The sequence below is a fragment of the Chrysochloris asiatica genome, unplaced genomic scaffold (assembly GCF_000296735.1).
Source record: "Chrysochloris asiatica unplaced genomic scaffold, ChrAsi1.0 scaffold00331, whole genome shotgun sequence".
NCBI lineage: Eukaryota > Metazoa > Chordata > Mammalia > Afrosoricida > Chrysochloridae > Chrysochloris > Chrysochloris asiatica.
This window is the reverse complement of record NW_006408849.1, coordinates 1,543,048-1,567,117: the sequence shown is the minus strand read 5'-3', so window position 1 is coordinate 1,567,117 and position 24,070 is coordinate 1,543,048. Positions and strand designations below refer to the sequence as shown.

Genomic DNA, 24,070 nt, shown 5'->3' with positions numbered 1-24,070 from the left:
CTTGGGCTCTGGTCCTGCATCTGTGCATCAGGACAAAAAGATGTGTCCAAGGAGAAATTCTAGTCCCCTCAGAGTGGCTGGCAGACACTTTGTGATGGCTGACAAGTTCCTGGGGCCAAGTACCCTCAATCTGAAGCAAGCAGAGATATTTTTATAGGAGATGGCCTAAATAGAGCCAGGGCCAGCCCTGTTCCCTGCCTTCCTCTGGCCCTGGTTCCTGAACTATCACCTGGAGCAGGGAGGGGCAGGGCTGAACCCTGCAGTCTGATCTTGTCACCCTTTTGTGCGCTCTTATAAAGGATGTTTCCATTCATGGTCTCTAATTCCTTTCTTCCCATTCTCACTGTTTTTTTAAATGTTACTTTTGCTTGTTAGTTTGAATCAGCCCTTTCCTCCCCCAATGCATTATTCATGTTCCTGAGAGCTGGTCACCTCCAGTTACACTAACTACAGCCCCGCCTGCTCACTCCCCGCACCCCAGGGGCCTGGAGGGTCCAAGATTCCCCTCCAAGGGCACTTGTCCAGGTTTTGAGCATCCAGTCTGGGGCTCAGGAGCCTGGGGCTCCACTTCCAGTCCAGGTCAAACAGGTTAGGTGGCTTAGGCCTCCCCTCACTGAGACCCAGCATCTTCCTCTATGAAAGGGTGCTCATAAAAACTCTGCTAACTTCAGTGTATTTGCACCTGTTCATGCACTCGGTCTTGGAACATAGGAGGACTTCCTAAATGTCAGCTATGCTCTGTCTTGATGACCCTAAGGCCAGGACGCCTCCCCCAGGACAGGCCTTAGCCACGTGTCCCTTGTCCTGGTAAACAACACCACCACACTTTCCACCGCTGCTAGAAGGTGAAACCCAAGTCCACCTTAGGACGAGATGAATTATGGATTTGCCCCTAGAAATCCTGGCCCCAGCCACACTGGGTGTATCTATCTGTGCCAGCCCTGCTCAGTGCTGGAGGAAACCGGTCCCACTTGCTCCGAGTCCGAGAAGGCCTCCTGTTTAGTTGTGGATAGGAGACTTAGTTGTTCCTGAGTCTCCAAGTTCCTGTGCCTGTGACCCAGACTTGTGGGGAGCAAACAGCCACTATGGCGAAAGAGGATGATGATGATAAGAAAGCCAAGAAAGGGAAGAAGGGAAAGAAGGCTCCAGAGCCGGAGAAACCAAAACGGAGCTTAAAGGGGACGTCCCGACTGTTCATGGGCTTCCGTGATCGCACGCCCAAGATCTCCAAGAAGGGACAGTTCCGAAGTGCATCAGCTTTCTTCTGGGGCCTCCACACCGGCCCACAGAAGACAAAACGCAAGAAGAAGGCTCGGACCGTGCTCAAGTCTACATCGAAGCTCATGACGCAGATGCGGATGGGCAAGAAGAAGCGCGCCATGAAGGGCAAAAAGCCATCCTTCATGGTGATCCGCTTCCCTGGCCGCCGTGGCTACGGCCGGCTGCGGCCGCGCGCTCAGTCGCTCAGCAAGGCCTCTACAGCCATCAACTGGCTCACTAAGAAGTTCCTCATCAAGAAGGCCAAGGAGTCCGGCAGCGAGCAGGCCACGCTGGATGCCTGGCTCAACCGCTCTGGCTCGCGTGGCTCCCGCAAGCTGCCCTTCCCATCGGGCGCCGAGATCCTGCGCCACGAGGGTGGCCTGCGCCGCTTTCCACGCAGCCACAGCATCTACGAGTCCCGAGAATCTGTCGGCTTCCTGCCCTTGGAGGACGAGGCCCCATTCAGGCCCTCTGGCTCACGCAGGTCGCTGTTTGGGCTCGAGGGCTTCCAAGACCTGGGTGAGTACTACGACTACTACCGCGAGGGTGACGACTACTATGACCAGCAGTCGCTGTACCAGTACGAGGAGCAGGAGCCCTACCTGGCCGCGTACAGCCCTTACAGCCCAGCCTGGCCTCTTTACGGCAGCGACCCCTACTATGGGTACCCAGCCGAGGACCTCTATGACTACTACTCCACCGGCTCTTACGGAGCCTCCTACCCACCCTACCCTTACAGCTACAGCTATGGTTATGATGACTACGAGCCTCCATATGCACCCCCATCAGGGTATGCATCTCCCTACAGCTACTATGATGGGTATGATGATGAGGCTTACCCGTACAGCTACTACCTGGACCCTTACACGCCTTACCCGCCCTATGACCCTCACGACATGCCCTACCCACCCTATGACCATCCTTTCAACAGCCCCTACGACGTACCTTATTTTGATCCCTATGGGGTCCCCTACAACATTCCCTATGCCGAAGGCAGCTATGGGGGCGGAGCAGAGGCCGTCTGCCCCCCTGAAATACCCCACCTTTACCCGGATCAGTCGACTTTCATGTACCCGTGGGTTCCACCACCCATATCATCGCCCCACAACCCATATGCCCACCCCATGGACGACATTGCAGAGCTAGAAGAACCCGAGGAGGCAGATGGAGCGCGACAGAGCACCTCCTTCCGCCTGCCCAGTGCCGCCTTTTTCGAGCAGCAAGGCATGGACAAGCCGGCCAGGTCCAAGCTGTCCCTCATTCGAAAGTTCCGCCTCTTCCCGCGGCCCCAGGTGAAGCTGTTTGGAAAGGAGAAGCTGGAGGTGCCCCTCCCGCCCTCCCTGGACATCCCACTGCCCTTGGGGGAAGCAGACGAAGAGGAGGACGAGGAGGAGATACCCCCAGTGCCCTATAGACACCTCTACTGGAGCTTCCTCACGCCGCAACAGCGCAACCTGCAGCGTGCGCTATCGGCCTTTGGGGCCCGTCGCAACCTGGGATTAGGGCCCGAATTTGACGCCCCCTCCGCAAGGCCAGCCACCTCACTGGCTCGCTTTCTCAAGAAGACGCTGTCGGAGAAGAAGCCCATCCCGCGGCTATGGGGCAGTCAGAAAGCGCCAGCAGCAGTGCCGGCGGTCCGAGAGGCGGCCTACAAGCGCTTTGGCTACAAGCTGGCAGGCATGGACCCAGAGCGGCCCACCACACCCATCACGCTGCGGCGTGTGCAGCCACGCACGCGCAACAACAACAACTCCTGCACTCCGCCTGCGCCGGCATCCTGGGGGGCGCTCCTGCCGCCGCCTGTCCTGCGCCAGGCTCCCGCGCCCCTGATCCCGCAGAGGCCGGCTTCACCGCCCGGTTCCCTCCATCGACACCCGCCGCCTTGGGCCGCTCCAGCGCATGTGCCACTTGCACCGCAGGCAAGCTGGTGGAACTTCGTGGAGCCCCCGCCCATGTGCCCCGAAGGTGCGGCAGAAGCTCTGGCCTTCCCTGGGCCCCGGCCCTCGCTCAGAGGGTCCCGCCGCGGGCGAGGCTCGGTCTTTGGCTTCGCAGGTCGCTCACCGCAGACCTCATACCGGCGGGGTTGGCCACCAATGCTTTCACCGCAGCCCTCCCTACGGAGCCTACCGGGCCCTGGCTACTGCTCCCCCAGGGGGGCTCTGTCCCCACAGCCCTCCATCCGCTCAGGCCCCTTCCAGCCACCCTTCTCACCGTCAACCCGCAGGCCCCACTCCCTTCGGGAGCCGCTAACCCCACGCCCCAGCTCCAGGCGTCTAGGCCCATCCCGCTCCCAAGTTCTGGGCTCGCCAGGGCCGCCCACGAGAGCTGTTAGCCAGAGGCTACCTGTGTCCCCACCTCTGCTGGGCCCAGGCCTCAGGCACTGCTCCTTGAACCTGCCTTCCCGCTTTGTACCGTCGTCGTGGAAACGGTTTAGTGAGCAACCTACTAGGGCAGTGAAGCCCCAGACGCGCACACCCTTCCATCGGCCCCACGGCTCAAGGCACTGGCCAGTAGGACGGGCTGCCCCTGAGCATCAGAAATCAGAAAAAGAGGACTCAGAGACTCTGTGGACGGTGCCGCCACTGGTCCCCAGCTGGGATGTGGACATGCCTCCCACTCAGCGTCCACCCTCCCCCTGGTCAGGGGTCGTGAGCACCCGCAAGGGCTTACCTAGGCCTCCTCTTGTGTCAGAAAACCCATTCTTGGAGCATATGGGTCCTGTGCTGCCCCCTCCTCCCCAGGTGGAGGACCCAGCCTCTGAGTCAACCGATGTCCTTCTGGGCAAGCACTGTGAGCCAGGGCCAGGACAGCTCCCCAGATCTGCAGCCCTAAGCCCTGAGAAGCCAGAAGAAGCCATTCTGGTGGACTCCCAGAGACCAGCTGAGCCTGAGCCTCCATTGGTAACACCCCCCAAGGATCTCACCCCAGAGCAGAAGTCACTAAAGCCCAGCCTCTCCCATCCATTGGCTGCGTGTGACCAGAAAAGGGCCGTGTGGCCCCCATGGCACCATCGGATGACAATGCCCAGAGTCCTGGCCCCCTTGGCACCCACTGGGACCCCAGGGCCCCTGCCTGAGCGGGGAAAGCGGCACCAGGTCGGGCCTGGACGCTGTGCAGTGGTCACACCTTGGGTGCAAAAGCTGAGCTCCTTCCAGCAAGTGGGGTCTGCCACCCTGCAACACCCTGTCCAGCCAGCCCAGGACTCCCAGCCCAACCCAGAGCCAAGAGCCTGTAGTCTTCACTGGGCCCATCTCTGGCAGCCAGCAAAGGCCCACCAAGCCTGGCCAAGAGTTCATACTTGCCCTCCATCCCGCCGCTTGGGCCCTAAAGCTACTAGCCTGCCCTGTGGGCTCCTCTGGAAAAAAGTTGACCCCCAAAGCTGGCAGAATAAGGTACGGGCACAATCAGAGGGAGGATGTAGGGGGCCTAGCCTGGGAAACAGGGCATGAAACATCCCCAGATGTCGTTGGCGAGCTGCTTCCTGCTCAGGCTTCAGTCTGTCCATCTGTAATTATAAGAGCCTTGGCCTCCCTGAGCCACTGGAGTGATGAGCAAAGGATTACCCAGCACAGGGCAGAGGCACTAAAACTCTTTCAAGGTCCACTTTTGGGAGGGATCTTGTTGAGTACCAGCCTGGGCTCTGTTGTCGTTAAGTGCAGTTGAATCGGGTCAGACTCTGTATGGGGTTTCTGAGGAGCAGCTGGTGAGTTTGAACTGCCCACCTTGCGGTCAAGTGCTGATCCTATAGCGCCACACCAGGCTCTAGATAGCTACAAAGTGTGCCTGTTCTTGTAGCCCTGTCCTGGTCAGCTGTCCCTCAGAGATCCTGGCCTAGGGCAAAGTCTACCATGTCCATACTGTTTCTTAGGCCTCCTAGGGAGTTTTCTCCCACTTCCCTGGGATTCTACTTAAGAGTAGTAACAAACTTCCTTTACAACCCCCTGAGCAGCAAGGTTCTGGCATATCTGAGGGTAAGGGGGCTCATGTGGAGTGGGAAAACCAAGGCCAGAAAGGTCCATTTCTTGGCCATGGTCACACAGTGAATCAGGGACTGAGATAGATCTCTCTGTGGGATACAGAGCTAGGCAGCATGAAGGAGGGGTGCCCAGCTGAACTTGGCTGCCATGTTCATGGCGGAATGCAAGCCCAGCCCTGAGTGGCCCTCAAAAGAGGGGGGTAGTCACCGGAGCCTCCCCCGGGACGTGGGATAGGCGGGGCAAGAAGGGGCAGCAGGTACCTAAGCCTCTTCAGACGGTACCCAGAGGAGTGGGCAGCTGACTAGGCCCAGCAATGGCAACTGGGGTGGCCTGGCTGTTGGGAGGGCCTAGGCCCCGGCGGCGGGTGCCCCATGCTGTGTGGGCTGCAGCGTTGCGGGAGCAGGGTGCAGGGCGCCCAGGAGTGAGGGGCAAGGATGCCTGGGCCCTCCTCACTCTGGAATACGTGAGTGGCTGAATTATTTAGGGTCTAACGCTGGCAAGCACATGGGAAGATGGGTGGGCAGGAGGCCAGGGACTCCTGGGTGATACTCTGTAAGATGGCCTACTTAGCAGCCCAGCGACAAGCACACATGCCCGCAGGGGTGCGCTCCTGGTGTCCCCTTTCCTTGCTTTCTCAGAGATGTGGGGACTGGGATCCTGAAGGCTGGGTAGAATGAGAGGGCCACATTTGTGCTTAGTCACACAGGTTACACTTGTGCCCACGTGGCAAATGAGGAAAGCATCCTGGTGTGTACACCAAGGTTCGAGCAGACATGGTGTCCATGGGGGTCGGGGTATTTGTCCACTGTTGGCATGTGTGCACATGAGTGTCCTACAGGACTTCCATTCTCAAGACCCACAGTGGAGGGCTGAGGGGGTGGGCCTTGCTGTGTAGCACCAGCTATCTGCAGACTCAGGAGTGTGCCTTCCAATGGCCTGTCTTCAGCCGGGTACCATGGGTGTTTGGAGACTGGGGATGTACGTGGGAGCTGTATGAGTTGCCAGTGCCTTTCTGTAGCATCCATGTATGTATGAGACACCGCTGTGCATGAGACAGGCCCAGCCCCCTTGGGTCTAAGGAGTCAGGGCACAGATGATCCTAGAGCTGTCACAAACGGAAACATATTGTATATGTTGGGTCAGCTACATATCCAAGAGGAGAGAGCTGTTAGAACAACAGGCCTGAGGTTGGGAGGCCTTTCCTGGGGGTTGGGAGGAGGACGGGAGTGTGGAGTTTGAAACTGGGCCTCTAAGACACTCAGGAAAACAGTGCCTCACACATCTGGACACTGGTGAGCAGGTGTGTGCGCCAGAGTAGGGAGAGTCACATGCCAGCTCTTTGGACCCCATTATGGCCTTGGGGTTCCCTCCTTGACAATAGGAGTGGATCCCAGGCGTGTCCAAGCCACGGGGACCACGTAGGGGACATCCTCTAACCAGGCCAACGTACAGCAATTCTCACAGATGCACTCCATCCGCAACCTGCCGTCCATGCGGTTCCGTGATCAAGGGGAGGCTGGTGTGGAGGACATGACGCAGCTGGAGTGAGTGAGCAGAATGGGCTGGGAGGTGGGGGTGTCACAGTGTGCTCACTACATTCCCAGCCATAGAGCCTCCTCAGTATCAGAGCTGCCTTTCACCTCCCAGAACGTTTTCAGAGCCTGTACACCCATCTGCAACATGGGGTGTCGGGAAGGCCAAGTATGTGAACATCAAAGTTCTGTGAGTCAGACAAGCCTGGGTTCAAATTCTAGCCTCCTGACTTACAAGCTTAGTGACCATGGGCAAACCTCCTAGCCGTTCTGCTGTGCCTTAGTTTCTGTACCCATAAGTGGGATGGCGATTGTCCTTCCTTTCACTATTGTCCATTGTTCACTGTTGGTGCTGGTGCCTTGGAGGTACCTGCCCAAAGCAAGGGCTGTGTTGGTTAATATCATGATCCAGCCCACATATCTGTCATCTAAGAGTGTCCCCACAGTCTCCAGTGTAGGAGGGCAGTTACTGTCATCCGCACTTAACAGAGAAATGAAGTAACCTGGACACCGTCTCACAGACGGCTAACCTGGAGGATGGGGAAGCTGGGCATGGGCCAGCTGAAGTCTAAACCCTGACTGCTTATTTCTCTACCCTCCCAGAGACCTCCAGGAGGCCACTGTGCTGTCCAATATCAAGACTAGATTTGAACAGAACCTCATCTATGTGAGTGCCTTCGGGACCTCCTGGGGAAGAGGGTGGATACACAGGCTTTTCTAATGGGGCCCCAGACCTGTGGTCTCTCTGGTTTGAACTTTAAGGTTTGTACCATTTGAACACAGAATACAGAATGCTAGACCCTAAAGGTATAAAATCTGAAGCCCTAAGACGTGGCGCCTTAGAACGGTGGAGGTCAGAGGCAGGGAACTGGAGTTAGGAAACCCAGAAATGTGCAGTTTTCACTGCGAATTTAGACTCTACAATCAGAACCACTAAATTTGGGTCCTTGAATGTTGGGGGAGGGGCACTGGGCTAGGAGGATCCACTGACCCCAAAAGAGAGCATGGATGATCAGGGACATAGAGCCACCTTGGGGAAGGCGAGGATCCTGAAAGTCTGGCCATCCTCAAGATGCCCTGGGCTCCCCAAACTCCAAGGAATGGAAGGTTGAACTCAGAAGTTCCTAGAGTCCAGGCCTGCCTTTATGAGTAAATAAATAAAGAATGCAGTAGCTGATGAGACAATAGGCCTGGCCCCCTTTGCAGAATGATAGCTTTAGGACTTTATTTACTCCTTTCAAATTCCTCCCAACCTCTACCTGGTACAGTGCCTGAAATTCCACTATTGGTCTAAGCAATCCCAGCAAGCTGGTAGAGGGTCTTGGGTATGAACACTGAAACCAGACCTCTAGAGCACTGTCCTGCGAGAAATGGGGGCCCTCCAGAAACAGGAACATAAACAGAAGAGGTCCAGGAGGAGTGTGGCCACTAAGATCACCTCCTGCCCAGCAGACATACATCGGCCGCATCCTAGTGTCGGTGAACCCATACCAGATGTTTGGGATCTATGGACCAGAGCAGGTGCAGCAGTACAATGGGAGGGCACTGGGAGAAAACCCACCGTGAGTGTTTGGGGCCCAGGGCTGGGGGTAGTGGTGGGCAGCTTCCCCCAGCTCTCCTGTGTCCTTCTCTAAATTTGACAAGAGTCTGGCTGTCCCTCACTATGGGTCAGGGCTGATGGCAGTGGACAACCCACTACAAGCCCTCTGAAGCCTTGCCACATCCTTCCTTTGGCTCCTCCCCTACTAGCTTGGAGACAAAAGTTGGCTTCAGACCAGGATAGGGGGTGGAGAGCATTTCCCAGAGGGGTGGAGCAGGGCTGACCACTAGGCCGGACAGAGATGCCCCCCCCCCAGCCTTGCCCCAAGGAGGTGATATCTGTCTCCCCAGACACCTCTTTGCAATTGCGAATCTCGCCTTCGCCAAAATGCTCGATGCCAAACAGAACCAATGTATAATCATCAGGTAAGCTATGGTCAGGTTGTGGGATGTTCCTATTCATGGTACTAAATGGGGCATCTTCAGGCAATGAACATTTCTGTATCAGGCCAGACCTACTCTGTACCCTCAGAAAATTCTTGGCTGTCCTGGCTTGTGTGCATGTCTCCATATCCCCTCCTGCATCCTAGCTTCCTGGCAGGCTGGAGGGACCCAGGAGAGGCAGGGAACAGGTAGAAGCTCACTCTGTCTCTTTACCTGGCAGTGGAGAAAGTGGCTCTGGCAAAACTGAGGCCACGAAGCTGATTCTGCGCTACCTGGCCGCCATGAACCAGAAGCGGGGCATCCCACAGCAGGTGGGTGTATCTGCCTGTTTCTTGGCCTGTCTCCCCTGAACCCTCTGGCAAGCATCCTTGTGGGGCATGCCCAGTGAGCTCCCCAAGAGGCAACAGTCCTTGGCCTCACTTGGAGGACAGGGAGCCTGGGCTCTAGAGAGATTTGGACCTGGCCAGGGCTTGCACAGACAGGGACGATTGGACTCTGGGCTCTACCTGGTGCCCCTACTTCACGAAAGCACTTGAGGGTGGAGTTCCCTCCTATCTGTATTCCTTCCTGGTGACACCTCTGGGTTCCAGGGTCAGAGTGGGGGGCCACATGTGCAAAGTGTAGTTCTGTCTTTCCTTCCTGATGTCTTCTTCCCAGTTAAGACCAAGAGATACCATCTTCTCACACTTAAGGGAAGTACAGACCTGGGGGTTATGGAACAGATAGCGCTATCCCAAAGAACAGGCAGGGAGACAATAGATTCCAGTTGGGAGCCTCTGGGCACCTAGGAGGCTGGGCAGGTTCTGGACAGGACTAAAGGCTTGCTAATGAAGTAAATGCAAAATCCTCAAACCTGACACTGTTAAAACCTCAATAATCTATGGAGGACCTACTGTGAACCAAAACTCCTGGAGTGGTGTTGTAGCATCTGCACTGGATTGTGAACCACAAGGTCGCTATGAGTCGGAACTGACTCGACAGCACTGTGAGCCAGGCCTGTGTGTCAGGTGCTAGGGAAGCAGACAACAGCAGCTAGACAAGCAAATGTGTCAACCTCATGGAAATTTTATTCTAATGGGAAGACTGAAAGAAAACAAATGTATAAGTAAATTTACTGTATGTACAGTATGCTGAGTTATGGAGAAAAATAGGGGAGGTTGGAGAGTGTTGAGGGCTGTCATTCTAAGTGTGGTGGTCAAAATAGGCCCACAGAGAAGCTGAAGAAGTGGCCCCAAAGACGTTAGTAGGGAGAGCAAGCAGGCAGAGGATAGACCAAGTGCAAAGGCTGCAGAGTAATAGCAGATCTGGTGTGTCCAGTGTGGACTAGAAGCTCAGACCAGTGAGGTTGAATTCCAGATATGTTAAAGGCAACACTAACAACTGGCTTCAGAAGAGAGGGCAAGAACTCAAGGATGCCCCCAGTTACTAAGCCTGAGTCACCAGAAGGCTGGGGCTGCAGTGGGCATGGGTGCAGCAGGAGCAGATCTGGAGATTACAGACGGCTAGCAGTCCTCCTAGAGCCAAGTCACGAGCTCAGGACATGTTGGTACTTGAAGCAGGCCCACTGGCTTGGACTGAAAAACCACAAATGTCCTCTGAGGTTTTGATGTGGTTACAATGTCCTGGTCAATGTAGGCCTTGCCAGGGTTTTGATGTGGTTACAATGTCCCGGCCAATGTAGTGATCTTGCGGGCATCTGGAGAGTGGGGTTGGTCCAGGAGACTAACTGGCCTCTTTCATCCTAGCCTGAGCCTCCTGACAGCCAACCAAACCTCCCTGTGTCTCCAGGTTAGACTTAAGGGAAAGAGAGAATTCTGCACCAGACACCCCCTGGTTGCAAAGTGCTGCCATACCAGATTTTCCCAGTGTCCTTTAGGGGAGAAATGCTTGGCTCCATTCTATAGATAGGAAAGCTGAGGCTTAGAAGGGAGGTGACTTGTCCAATATCCAAAATAAGATAGTGACAGAGCTGGGATTTGAAGTCCACAGTCAAGAGAGCTCCCCTTGTCAAGGCTATGGAAAATGACTGGGTCTTGAGATGTTTCTGTGCTAGTACGCAGTTGGTGTAAGGACAAGTCTGTTGTCATGAACATGGGATGCATTTTCCAGCTAGGTGTGGCTGGATCCAGGTTTTAACTAAAATCTCTTGGCTGGTGGGTTTGAACTGCCAACCTTGGGGTTAACAGTCCGGTGCTTACTCTACAGCTCTGATTCCTCTGTGTTCCATCTGATGAGGTCCATGTATATAGTCACCGTGTATATTGTTGAAAAGTGGTATTTGCAATGATAAGTAGTTGATCTTGCAAAATTCTTTCATGAGATCTGTAGCATTGTTTCTATCACCAAGGCCGTATTTCCCAACTATTGACCCTTCACCTTATGTGATGCATGTTGTTGCTGTTAAGTATCATTGGGTCGGTTCCGACTCATAGTGACACTGTCTAGGGCTTCTGAGCAGCTAGTGGGTCTGAACCACCACTCCTGTGGTTAGCATTCTAATGCATAGGTGTTAATAAGTGGGAGTTACCATTAGCTTGGCGTCCTAGTGTTGCACTGTGGGTTAATGCGTCAGACTGCAAAGCCATTTGGACTTCAAGGTCGGCAGTTCAAACTCACCAGCCGCTCCTTGGAAACCCTTTACAGGGTCGTTATGGGTCGGAATTGACTCAATGGCACTTAACAACAGCAACAATCATTAGATAGCAAATGGAACCCTGGTAGTGCAGTGGGTTAAATGGTGGGCTGCTAACCACAAGATCAGCAGTTCAAACCCACTAACTTCTCCAAGGGAGAAAACGGGTGCTTTCTGTTCCTGTCAGTCTTGGAAACCCGATGGAACTTTTCAACCCTGTCCTGTAAGGCACTATGAGTTGGAATCAATTTGATAATTGTTGTTAAGTGCTGTTGAGTCAGTTCCAACTCATAGGGACCTTGTATAGGGTTTCCAAGGAGTGGTTGGTGAGTTTGAACCTCCAATCTTGTGGTTCAGACCGACCTTGCGATTCAGTGCTTTATCACACAGCACCATACCAGGACTCCTTTTTCAGAAGCCAACTGAGTAGCGGGTATCATTAGCTAGGAATCCTTGGGTGGCGCAAGTGTTTAATGTGCTTGTCTGCTTTCTAAAAGGTTGATGGTTTGCACCCACCAGAAGCCCCTTGGGGATCTACTTCAGAAAAAACAGCCCTTTAGATCCCCTGTGAATCAGTTCTTCTGAAACCCATGGGGGTGCAAGAATCAGAATGAACTTGACAGCAATTAGTTATCATTAGCTGTGGTCACCCCTGGACACTTCTAACCATGAAATAATATTCCTTTATTCATCCAACTAGAAGATATTTTCTGAGTCCCATTCTGTACCAGGTCCTGTCTAGGTGCTGAAGATTTTAAATGGGAGCTACCATTATGGGGTGGGGGGAGAGATGAGAGGTGACACATGTGTAAACAGCTGGATAAAAGGAGCTGCTGGTAGGATTGCAAAGGTTGTGAAAGGCTGTGGGGCTGGACCTAACCAAGGTAGTCGGGGAGGTGGCATCTGAGCAGGTGACAGGTGAGCAACATTCTAAACGAGATGAGAGTATGATCCAGGCAGATATGTGAGCATCTTGGCTTCCAGGTAGATGAAACAGCAAGTGCCAATGTCTCGAGGCAGGAATGTGCTTGACTGTTGTAGAGAGCGCAGCGAGTGGGTAGGGGAGAAGTGGCCAGTCCCAGAGTGTCATGGCAGCTAGAGCTGGCAAGATCCCCACACCTTGGAGGCCACACTGCAACTCCCGAGCTATCTGGGACAGGGGTGAAGGTCTTCGGAATCTGTGAGTTTCCAAGTCTGTTATCTGATGGTTCTCCAACCTGACACCATGGGCTAAAAGGAGTCCCCTATTGCTCCATGGTCTAAGGCTCCTGATCTCATGCATGGGGAAAGAGGTGCTCAGTCTGTTGGTGACCCACTTCAGTTCTCATGCCTCTTTCTTCCTTCTTCTTCTTGTGCTCCTCAAAAATCAAGGTATTTGGAATGTATGTGTGTGCATGCACACATGAGTTATGGGCAGGTGTGTGCACACTCATCTGTGGGTGCTGGCATGGATAGAAGGAAGAGTCTAAAGGCCTGCCCTGGGCCAGGACGTGACTAGGAGGCTTTGAGTCAGGGGTTACCCTGTGAGGGAGTCCAGGGAGCTGGGAGAGGGATAGCATGGGACTTATGATGTGGGGGTTGGCAGCACAGGGTTTGGAGGGGTTGAGTTGAGGTAGAAGGGGGCATTTGGGAGATTTCAGGATTCTGTAGGGAACCCACCTCCAGTCATCCTTCAAGGGTGTCCTTGAGGTGTTCTGTGTCTGCAGAAACCTAGGGGTAGTCCCCAGGCCCTCAGAATAGTGCCCAGCACCCCCAAAGTTCCACATCTTCTGGGGTTCAGATCCTGGAGGCAACACCTCTCTTGGAATCCTTTGGTAACGCCAAAACTGTAAGGAACGACAACTCCAGCCGCTTTGGAAAGTTCATGGAGATCTTTTTGGAAGGGTGAGTAAGGAGGAGAAGGGGTACTCTGGCTTTGCAGTGTACCCCATCTGTGTACGCCTGCTCTACCACAGAGCCAACCTCTCCCCCCCACCCCAACTCCACTAGTTGACCTGTGTTCCCACCTCCAGGGGTGTGCTCTCTGGTGCCATAACCTCCCAGTACCTGCTGGAGAAATCCAGGATTGTGTTTCAGGTGGGTCATTGCCTCCCTGCTCTTGTGCATCAGCGTGGGGGTAGGAGGTGTGGCGGGAACAACTACGCAGAGCTAACACATAGCAGGCTGGCTAAATGCCAACTTCATGAACAAACAAGTATGTGTGTGTACACATATATTTGTGAGCACATGACCTACACACATACTCCTCTCTCCCCATATTGGACGCCTTCATTTTCCTGAAGCAAATCTACTGGTCCACCAGATACTCACATGGCTAAATCCCTAACCTCCCAATCTTCCCAGAATCGTCACATGCTTCAGGAAGCTCCCTGACTAGCACACCCCATCAGAACTCCCTGCCCTTCTCCTGCTCTAATTGTCTCCAAAACACTTACTGCCATCTGACAGCTTTTATACTGTAGACAGTGACATGTTGAGTGTCGGTGCACTCTTGTGTGGTCCACGCTGGTCCTTGAATTCTATGGGGTCTTTAGCTGTCTTGCTTCCTGCTGTGTCCTAGGACACATGAAGCACCCAGCCCACCTGACTGAGTGACCCTGGAGAAGTTCTATGCTCATTTGGGCCAGTATGTAGGTGTGTGTGGCCAGTGTACATCAGAGAGAAAATACCTTTTTACATTTTTCCAAACACCATAGAACCTGGTTTGGAGTCTGCTCCCCACCATCTATTACTGGCGTCCCTCCCCCCATGTCCCCACCCTGTCCCCAGCCTGTGCTAGGCTGGTGAAACTGGTTTGCCATATAGGGTGCTCTGCCTTGTCAGCAGCCCTTGTATGTGTGTGTTTGTGGGTGTGTCTGGGTCTGTGTGTATGTCTGTGTGAATTCCCTCTCTGGGCCCGCCTACCACTCTGCAGGCCAAAAATGAACGGAACTATCACATCTTCTATGAGCTGCTGGCTGGTCTACCCGCCCAGCAATGCCAGACCTTCAGCCTACAGGAGGCCGAGACCTACTACTACCTGAACCAGGTGGGCCCTTCTGAGAGCTCTGTTACAGGGCCTGTGGGAGTCAGGAGATACCAGGGAAGCAGGGACCAGGCTTCCTATGGCAGGAAGTAGAATAAGGGAAGCCCCATAGGCCTGGGCCTTCTGCTCCACTATTCTTGGGGCTGAACAAGCAGCCAAGTCATAGTGTCCTAATGGTCAGTAAAGGTGAAGGAATTTTAGGGAGGGAGAGTTTGGATTTATGAGTTTCATTGCAGCAACAGAAGTAGAAGTCTTTGTGGTTCAAAGTGGAAGGTATGGGAGGCCTACTTGACACTTCCGTGTTATGTAGCCTGTATGGGAACTAGCCAGCCTAGAGTTAACTATAGTGTGTCTTCTCATTTGTAAAGTGGGACAATATAGTGAGGATTAGATGAGTAAATGCCTATGAACACTTGGCACATGACCTAGCATGTAGTAAGTGCTCATTAAATGTTGACTACCGCTCTTCATTACCATGACAAAGATCAGAGTGTAACAAGCCCCTGCTACACGTAGCCCCACCGCAGCCATGCTCAGTCTCTGGCTGCCCTTTTTGTGACAAAAGTCTTGAGGAACTGACTCAGGGCTGATCCACCGATCAGGCAGAGCAGAGGCCTTGGAGGTCCAGGATTGCATCCAGAACCCCTGACCCACAGCCCCTGCCCTCACCCAGGGTGGGAACTGTGAGATTGAGGGGAAGAGTGATGCGGATGACTTCCGGCGGCTCCTGGAGGCCATGGAGGTGCTGGGCTTCAGCAGCGAGGACCAGGACAGCATCTTCCGCATCTTGGCTTCCATCCTGCACCTGGGCAATGTCTACTTTGAGAAGTATGAGGTGAGACAAGACCGTAGCCTGCGTGGATCCCACCACCTTAGGACCAGGCCCTCTTCTCAAAGGCTTAGCTGTCACTATCTTGCCGTTTCAGGCTATGCTATGCTCATATCGTTTGTCCTTGTTTAATTTGTGTTTTGTTTGGTGGCATTTGTCTTTATCTTAGTGCTGCACGAAAGCTCTTTTTATGTGTTAAGGAAATCAGCGCTTTGTATGAATTGCACGTATATTTTGCAGTCTGTTGGCTCTACTTCTACTTTTTTTTAGTGTGTTGGTTTGTTTGTTTTGCCATGCAGATCTTTTTTTTTTTTTTAAATTGAAACACTTCACTTCTTGATCTTGTGTAAACATTGAACTTCGCATCGTTTTCAGAGCAGTGACTTTATTTAAAAGTTATAACATTCTCCTCCCATGGTTTTACTCAAGACTTTTTATGGCTTTTTTTTTTTTTTTTTTAGTGTTTTATTGTGCATTATGTGATAGTTTGCATGGGAGAACATTAGTTTCACATTCATCCTATGGTGTTATCATTTCATTGGCATGGTTACAATCCCATCCATGCATCATCAACCAACCAGTCGTCTGCACACAGCCCCTCACCCTCTCTGCGTCTAGAGTCCCCAGCCACTCCATCTTTCCACGTCATCATCTCTGCCTCCATCTCTGGTGTCACTGCTTCTTTGTGTAGGGTCCCGCTTTCTGCTCTTCTCACTTGATGGTCACAGGGACCTCGGCTCCTGGACTACAAAGTCAATCACTCCCCTCCTTTTGCTGTAAAACGTCTACCTTTACATTTCCAACCCTCACCATCAGTCCTGATAACAATTGTTCATCATTGTACCACAAGGGACCTATCCCTATCTCCTTTCATTAGCCCCACCCAGACAGATTGGATACTACTCGTGGAGATTCTACCTTCCTCTGCACCCTCTGGATCTAGGTTCCCTCTTGAAAGCCTGTAAGCCAGTCACTTCTTGCCTTTGTAGTGCCCCCCCCACCTCCATCTTGGGTAGCCAATGTCCAAGTTGCCCATCCCTGTCTACTCAGTGTATGGAGGAGGTGGGAATGATCCTTGCTGTAAAGATTTGTTCTTTCTTTTGAGCTACTACATCCATAGGTGTAGGTCAAGTTCATCAAATTACTTTTTTTCCTCTTCTTTCTTCTTCTAGCTGAGCTCTGATCATCCAGTCATTGAAGCCAGGTCAAGTGGGTATTATCTGCAAGTGTGGGTATTCTTATGCATATGCCCTCTCTTCTTATCAACTGGATGCTTCACTCTCCACTCTAGTCCTCTGTGGCTATGTCAGTGACTCTGGGCCCAAGAGTCCCCAGGTCTTGCCACACTGCTGGTCAACCATGTCTCCACCCGGGTTCACAGGAGTCTATTGAACCTTGTAGGGCTTAGCTTGCAGCTTCATTGTTGTTTTTCCCTCACTTCCCCTTATCAGTGACCAACGTGGTCACCAATCAGAGCTCATGTCTGCTTGTGTATTCCCATTGAGTCTTAGTCTTGGAAGGTGGTTTGCTCTGAGGGGACCCAACCTCTTGCCTTGATGTCTCCTGGGCGAGCAACTTGCTTGTTCTTGTAGTAATTAGTCAGACTGCTGTTATTGTTTTGTATTTTTCCTGTGGATCTTTCTTTTAAGAAGCATCTTCTGTTTATCTAGCCACTGCAGGCTGGTCTGCTTGTTCTTTCAAATGGAAATTTCCCACCTCAGAAGATTCTGGATGGGGTTCAGGATTCCACCTATGGTCTTATGTAATGCAGAGGCTCTGCAGGAAGCCTCCTTGACTGGGAACGTTGTAGCCCCATTTTAGATATTCCAATCAGTTATAGGCAGAAGATGGACTTACAAGTTTTCTATAGTAATATTTCTGGCTATTCCTTTCTCTGCCTCTCAAGTGTCTATTTTATAATGGTATGCCAAGGAAACTAAGATTCAAAAGACAACCAAGCACCTTAACATTATTTCCCCCCTTTTGCCCATTCCAATCATGTCTCAATCCCTGAATCCCAGAGCCCTGTTGTTCCAAGGTTGTGCATACATCATTATTTACCTCTGTCCTACTTAGCCCATGCAAACCTGCCTAATTGTTTTCCCATCCGCTTTGTTCTTCCATTCCCCTCCCCCTTCTTGTGTATTGCTCCCCTCCCCAGCACCCAAAATTTCCTGTATCTATTCCCTACCCTGTGCTCCACCTTCCCCTACCTCCCCTAACCTCACCCCCACATCCTAGCAACCAACAAAGAATCTCCCCCACCTTTAGTATGGGTTCTTTTTCTTAGTCTTTTACAGTAGTGGTCCTATGCAGTATTTCTCCTTTTGTGACTGACTAATTTCACTCAACATAATATCCTCAAGGTTCATCCATGCTACACAGTGGTTTGCAGCTTCCTTGTTATTCAAAGTAGCACGATATTCCATTTTGTGTATGTACCACAGTTCATCAGTTCTTCAGTTGATGGGCATTAGACTGTCTCCATCTTTTTGCTATTGTAAATAGTGCTACTATGAACATTGGTGTGCATATAGCTACTCATGTTATTGTGGGTAAATACCAAATAGAGGAATTGCTGCATCATAAGGTATTTCTATTTCCAACCTTCTGAGGAAGTGCCATATTGCTTTCCAGAGAAGTTGGACTATTTTTCAATACCACCAGCAATGCAGAGGCATCCCAATCACTCCACATCCTCGCCAGCATTTATTGACCTCTACTTTTTTGGTCTTTGCTGTTATTGCTGGTGTGAGATAATATCTCACTGTTGTTTTGATTTGCATCTCTCTAATGGCTAGTGATCGTGAGCATTTCTTCATATGTTTGTTAGCTGCCTGGATCTCCTCCTTGGTGCCTGTTCATGTCCTGAGCCCATTTTTTAATTGGGTTATTTGTCTTTTTCTTGTAGAGGTGTTGTAGTTTACTATATATTTTAGAAATGAGTCCCTTGTCTGATGTGTTGTTGCATAAAATTTTTCCCCATTCTGTGGGTTCCCTTTTTACTTTTCTGGTGAAGTCTTTTGATGCACATAAGTTTTTAATTTTTAGTATGTCCCAATCATCTATTTTGCCTACTTTTGTTTGTGTAGTTTTCAAAATGTTTGGTAGTCTGTGTATTCCCTGAATTAGTGCCCTCACATTTGGACAAATTGATGGTCTTCATAATAATGGGATTCACATTTAGATCTTTAATCCATGCTGAGTTGGTGTTTGTATAAGGCATGAGGTGAAGGTCTTGTTTCAATAGTTGCATATCACTTTCCAGTTCTGCCAGCACCATCTGTTGAAGAGACTATCCCCTCCCCATGTGATATATTTAAGTACTTTATATAAAAAATCAGTTGGCTGTGGGCAGCGGGTCCGCACACACAGTGCTGGTGGGGTTGTTGCTGGCTGGAGCCCTCTCGCCATGGATAACGCGGGAAATGTGCTTCAGATGTTTGAGGCCCACATGCAGAACTACAAGGGTGACCGATCCACTTGGTGAATGGGAAAGTTACATGCATTGGGTAGAAAAGAACTTTCCTGAAAATAAAGAGTACTTGGCAATGTTATTACAACATTTAAATCAAAGGAATTTTTAGATAAGATGCAATATCACAATGACTCAAGATTTATCAATTACTGTTCAAAATTTGCTGAGTACAACAATGACCTTCATCAGTTTTTCGAGTTTCTGTACAACCATGGGATTGGGACCCAGTCATCGCCAGTGTACATACATAGCCTGGGCTGGGCATCTGGAAGGCCAGGGAGAGCTGCAGCATGCCAGGGCTGTGTTTCAGAGAGGAATTCAGCAGCAGGCGGAACCTCGGGAGCTACTGCAACAACAGTACAGGAACGCCTGAGGGCCTTCACAAACCAGACAGTGGGTGAATTCCTCATGGCCAGATACCAACCACTGCCAAGCAACAGGACCAGCCAGCCAGAAGAACATGCCAGATACACAGTTCCCTCCTCTTCGCCCCCTTCCAGCAGGAAGCAGCTCCAGAAGGGATGACCTCCGCCCCTGTACTCATAACAACAAAAGGCTGGAATGATAGAATCTCTCATCCACGTGCATAATAAAATGGCTGCTTGCCACACTTTAGCTCTCCTTCCTGGAACCTCTCTTCCTACCTACTGGAACTTCCTCTCTCTACCTGCACAGCATCCCTAGTCAACCTATCACCTACTTCCACTACTCTCAACCGCGCCCTCTTTAACCAGTATAAAAATCCCTCTCCAGCAACACGTGCTCTCTCTTGCTCTCTTTCCTCCTGACCCTCAATAAACCCTTACACGTGGGGGGGCGGAAATCAGTTGGCTGTACATGGATGGGTTAATTTCTGGATTCTTGATTCTGTTCCATTGATCAATGTATCTTTCATTGTACCAGTACCAGGCTGTTTTGACCACTGTAGCCATGTAATAAAATTTGAAGTTGGGGAGTGAGATGTTTCCAACCTTATTCTTCTTCTTAAGCAGTGCTTTGCTTATCCTGCATCTCTTTCCTTTCCACATAAAGTTTGTAAAATTGTTTTTTCCATCTCTTTGAAGAATGTCGTTGGACTCTGGATTGGGATTGCATTATATGTGTAAATTGCTTTGGGCAGTATGGGCATTTTCACAATGTTAATTCTTCCTATCCAGGAGCATGGTACATTCTTCCATTTTTGTAGGTCTCTTTTGGTTTCTTGTAGTAGTGTTTTGTTGTTTTCTTTGTATAGGTCCTTTGTTTCTCTGGTTACATTTATTCCTAGATATTTCATCCTTTTGGCAACTATTGTAAATGGTATTGCTTTCCTAATGTCCTTTTCAGTGCTGTTATTTTGGTATAGAGGAATCTAACTGATTTTTGTATGTTGATCTTGTATCCTGCCATTTTGCTGAATCTAGTAGTTTTTTTTTTTTTTTACTGAGTCTTTGGGGTTTTCTGTGTATAGGATCATATTGGCTGCAAAAGAGAGAGTTTTACTTCCTCTTTGTTATGGCTTTGTTTTACATTTAAATCTTTCATTCATCAGACATTTATCCTAGTGTGGGATGTGAGGTAGGTACTTAATTTAAAAATAAATATATGTATATATATTTTAAAGGAGCTCTGGTAGCGTAGTGGTTATGAATCGGGCTGTGAACTGTAAGGTCAGCAGTTCGAATCTACCAGCTGTTCCGCGGGAGAAAGATGAGGCTTTCTACTCCCGTAAAGATTTACAGCCTCGGAAACCCTGTACAGGGTTGCTATGAGTCAGAACTGACTCCACAACACATAACAACAACAATATATAGTTTAAATGTAAGTGAATTAACATTGCATAAAATTAGCCATTTTAAAGTGATCACTTCATTGGCTTTTCATACATTCACAATTTTGTGCATCTACCACCTCGATCTAGTTCCAAAACATTTCATTACATCAAAAGGAAACCCCATCCTATTAAGCTGTTACAAGCTCTGGTAGCATAGTGGTTACGAATCGGGCTGTGAACCTTAAGGTCAGCAGTGCGAAACTACCAGCTGTTCCGCAGGAGAAAGATGAGGCTTTCTGCTCCTGTAAAGATTTACAGCCTTAGAAACCCTGTGAGTCGCTGTGAGTCAGAACTGACTCCATGGCACATAACCACCAAGGCTTGTTAGGTGCCACTGAGTTGGTTACAGTTCATAACTATCTTATGCACAGCAGAACAAACCACTGCCCAGTCCTGTGCTATCCTCACAACAGTTGTTACGCTTGAGCTCTTGCTCCATCCACTCTGTCAATCCATTTCTTTGCAGGTCTTCCTCTTTTTCGTTGACCCTCCACTTTACCAAGCATGGTGTCCTTCTCCAGGGTCTGGTCCCTCCTGATAACATGTCTGAAGTCTGGGAGACAAAGTGTCACCGTCCTGGCTTCTAAGGAGCATTCTGACTGTACTTTTTCCAACACAGATTTGTTTTGTTTTGTTTTTTTGCAGTATATACTTTCAATATGCTTCTCCAATACCACAATTCAAATATATCAAATTTTCTGCGGTTTCCTTATTCATTGTCTAACTTTCACAGGCATGTGAGGCAATTGAAAATACCATGGCTTGGGTCAGGCACACCTTAGTCCTCAAACTGACGTCTTTGCTCTTTAACACTTAAAATAGGTCTTATGTAGCTGATTTTCTTAATGTGAGCCATCATTTAATTTCTTGACTGCTGCTTCCATGAGTGTTGATTGTGGGTCCAAGCAAAATGAAGTTTTTGATAGCTCTCAATGTTATCTCCATTTATCATGACATTATTTGTGAGGATTTATCCTTTTTTAACATTGAGATGCAATTGATACTGAAGCCTGTAGTCTTTGATCTTCATCAGAAAGTATTTCAAGAGCTAGCTGAGGTAATGGCAACTGACACACCAGATTCACAAGCATGATTCGGTCAGTCAGTGAAAGGGCTTCCCACCAAGAAGGTGAGCACCTGTGGTACTGATGCGATCGCGCTTACTAAGCAGGTGCTGAAGGACTCCCAGAGCTCCGAGCTGCTAGGTCAGGCAGCTCGAAACATGGTACTACAGGAAGATGCCATCTTGCACTCAGAAGTTAGTCTCTGGAAAATAGCAATAATAACAACACATCTTCAATACCAGCAAGAAGCCATTCAGAAGAATGTTGACCAGTCATCGGCTCTACAGGACCAGTTGAATCACCTGTTGAAATAGAATGTTGTTGTTGTTGTTGTTAAGTGCTATAGAGTTGATTCTGACCCAGAGCGAACCCTGTACAGGGTTTCCAAGGCTGTAAATCTTGATAGGAGTAGAAAGCCTCATCTTTCTCCTGTGAGGCGGCTGGTAGTTTCAAACTGCTGATCTTAAGGTTCACAGCCTGATTCGTAACCACTATGCTACCAGAGCTCCTTGAAATAGAATAGCATGTAACAATGCAAAAGCATTCCTTTGCCTGATGCTGAGGAGGAAATACCTTATTACAGCCAGCATGCCATGGATTGATTGCTTTCTTCTCCAAAAATTAAGTTAGAAAAAAAAAGATTTGTGTTGGTTACAGCTTATCTGTAACAGAGAAGCAAGCTGGCCAAATTGTGAAAGCACTCCTTGAATCAGACCAACCCATGGTCTTACTGAAATTGCTCTGGTAGTGTAGTGGTTACGAATCGGGCTGCGAGCTGCAAGGGCAGTAGTTCGAAACTACCAGCGGTTCCGCGGGAGAAAGATGAGGCTTTCTGCTCCCGTAAAGATTTTACAGCCTCGGAAACACTGTGCAGGGTCGCTATGAGTCGGAACCGACTCCACGGCACATAACAACAACAACAACATAGGGAAAACTAACACATCCTTTAATTCTACTTTAAAATTAATTAATTTTAAGTTGATATTTTTAATTAATTTTAAGTTGATAATTTTAAGCAGAATGCCTCATCTTTCTCCCGCGGGACCGCTGGTAGTTTCGAACTGCTGACCTTGCAGTTCGCAGCCCGATTCGTAACCACTACACTACCAGAGCTCCTTAGTTTTCCCTATAGAAGTCTTAATTATGTTGAAAGTCATATTGTCTAAATGTGATTCTTAAGCAAATACTGAATAATGTAAGAATGGTAATATTCTTGTCAAAGTTTTTTTTAAATATCATGCATTCAAGAAATAGTTTAATTTTATGGTCACATTATGGTGCTTTTCTAGTAATTCAGTGAGATACATATTTTATTTGTTCAGCAAGCTTTGATTTAACTTCAGTTTAGCTTAGATGAGAACTAGGCTAAAGATCTTGGTCTCCTATCTGGCCAGCTGCAACCTCCTTGACCTGAATTTCTTAGCATTTCTTTGTTGTTGTAACTCTTAAGAATACATGGCCTTGGGTTCATTTTGTAATTTTCTTTATCATCAGCACATTGATTTGCATGACATTATTGCCAAATGTGAAGGCAGTTGAGTTCCATGAGTGTTTGTGACATAGGGTTATGCCCAAAGTTGTGAAGACTGTACATTTGTTGACATTTGCCTAGTTTAGTAGACTCATCTTGTTAAATGACATAACCACTCATCTGTTGTTAAACCTGGGTATTTTTCTTCACTTGAATTTAGAATGGGATTCTATCCTCTTCTAGTTCAGTTCTTAACTAATTCTGAGGAGGGATTATCTCATTACACAACTGACATAAAATCTTACTTTCACCGAAAGTAGAGAAAGCATTTATATGCTTTCTCATTTAGTTCATATTGCGTATTGGTCTCATTTAGTTCATATTGCATATCACCAAGTCAACTAAGCAAAGTTCGTATTTATCTCTCATTATACTTATGCACACTCACTTATGGTTAAAAAGTTAGGTGTGAACTATTAGAAAATTCATTCCACAAACATCTTTTTAATTACTAAATGTAAATATGCTCATTTTATCTTTAATAAGAAGGATCACCAATTTAGAAAATAAAACAAAATGTAATTATCTCTCATTATACTTATGCACACTCACTTATGGTTAAAAAGTTAGGTGTGAACTATTAGAAAATTCATTCCCAAAATATCTTTTTAATTACTAAATGTAAATGTGCTCAACTTATCTTTAAAAAGATGGGCCACCAATTTAGAAATGAAAATAAAATGTAATTATCTAAATATATAAGAAGCAAATACTGTATTTTAAACTTTTTTTTAATGTTGTATTGTGATTTGGGTGAAAGTTTACAAAGCAGATTGGTTTTCTATTCAACAACTCATTCATATACATTTTAATTCTCCACATTGATTGCAATCCTCACAGTGTAACAGTACTCTTCCCCCTTCCTGTGTTTACCATTTCCATTCATCCAAGAAGCAATACTATAAATGAAAAAAGTAAAATAAAATGAAAATGAAAAAAAAAAAAA

General features: G+C 49.1%; 1 protein-coding gene and 1 pseudogene across 1 annotated transcript in view; both read left to right on the top strand.

Annotated features, from left to right (window-relative positions):
- Window positions 1-1,085: 1,085 nt before the first annotated feature.
- MYO15A (myosin XVA) overlaps window positions 1,086-24,070 on the top strand; it is a 131,685-nt gene continuing 108,700 nt past the window's right edge. Inside the window, exons 1-10 of the mRNA XM_006875549.1 lie at window positions 1,086-4,652; window positions 6,702-6,781; window positions 7,373-7,436; window positions 8,222-8,331; window positions 8,660-8,734; window positions 8,973-9,069; window positions 13,165-13,268; window positions 13,397-13,460; window positions 14,299-14,412; window positions 15,083-15,244. Coding sequence (XP_006875611.1) covers window positions 1,086-4,652; window positions 6,702-6,781; window positions 7,373-7,436; window positions 8,222-8,331; window positions 8,660-8,734; window positions 8,973-9,069; window positions 13,165-13,268; window positions 13,397-13,460; window positions 14,299-14,412; window positions 15,083-15,244 — 4,437 coding nt within the window. The remainder of the gene's footprint in view (window positions 4,653-6,701; window positions 6,782-7,372; window positions 7,437-8,221; window positions 8,332-8,659; window positions 8,735-8,972; window positions 9,070-13,164; window positions 13,269-13,396; window positions 13,461-14,298; window positions 14,413-15,082; window positions 15,245-24,070) is intronic.
- On the top strand, window positions 21,590-21,907 carry LOC102821128 (annotated as a pseudogene).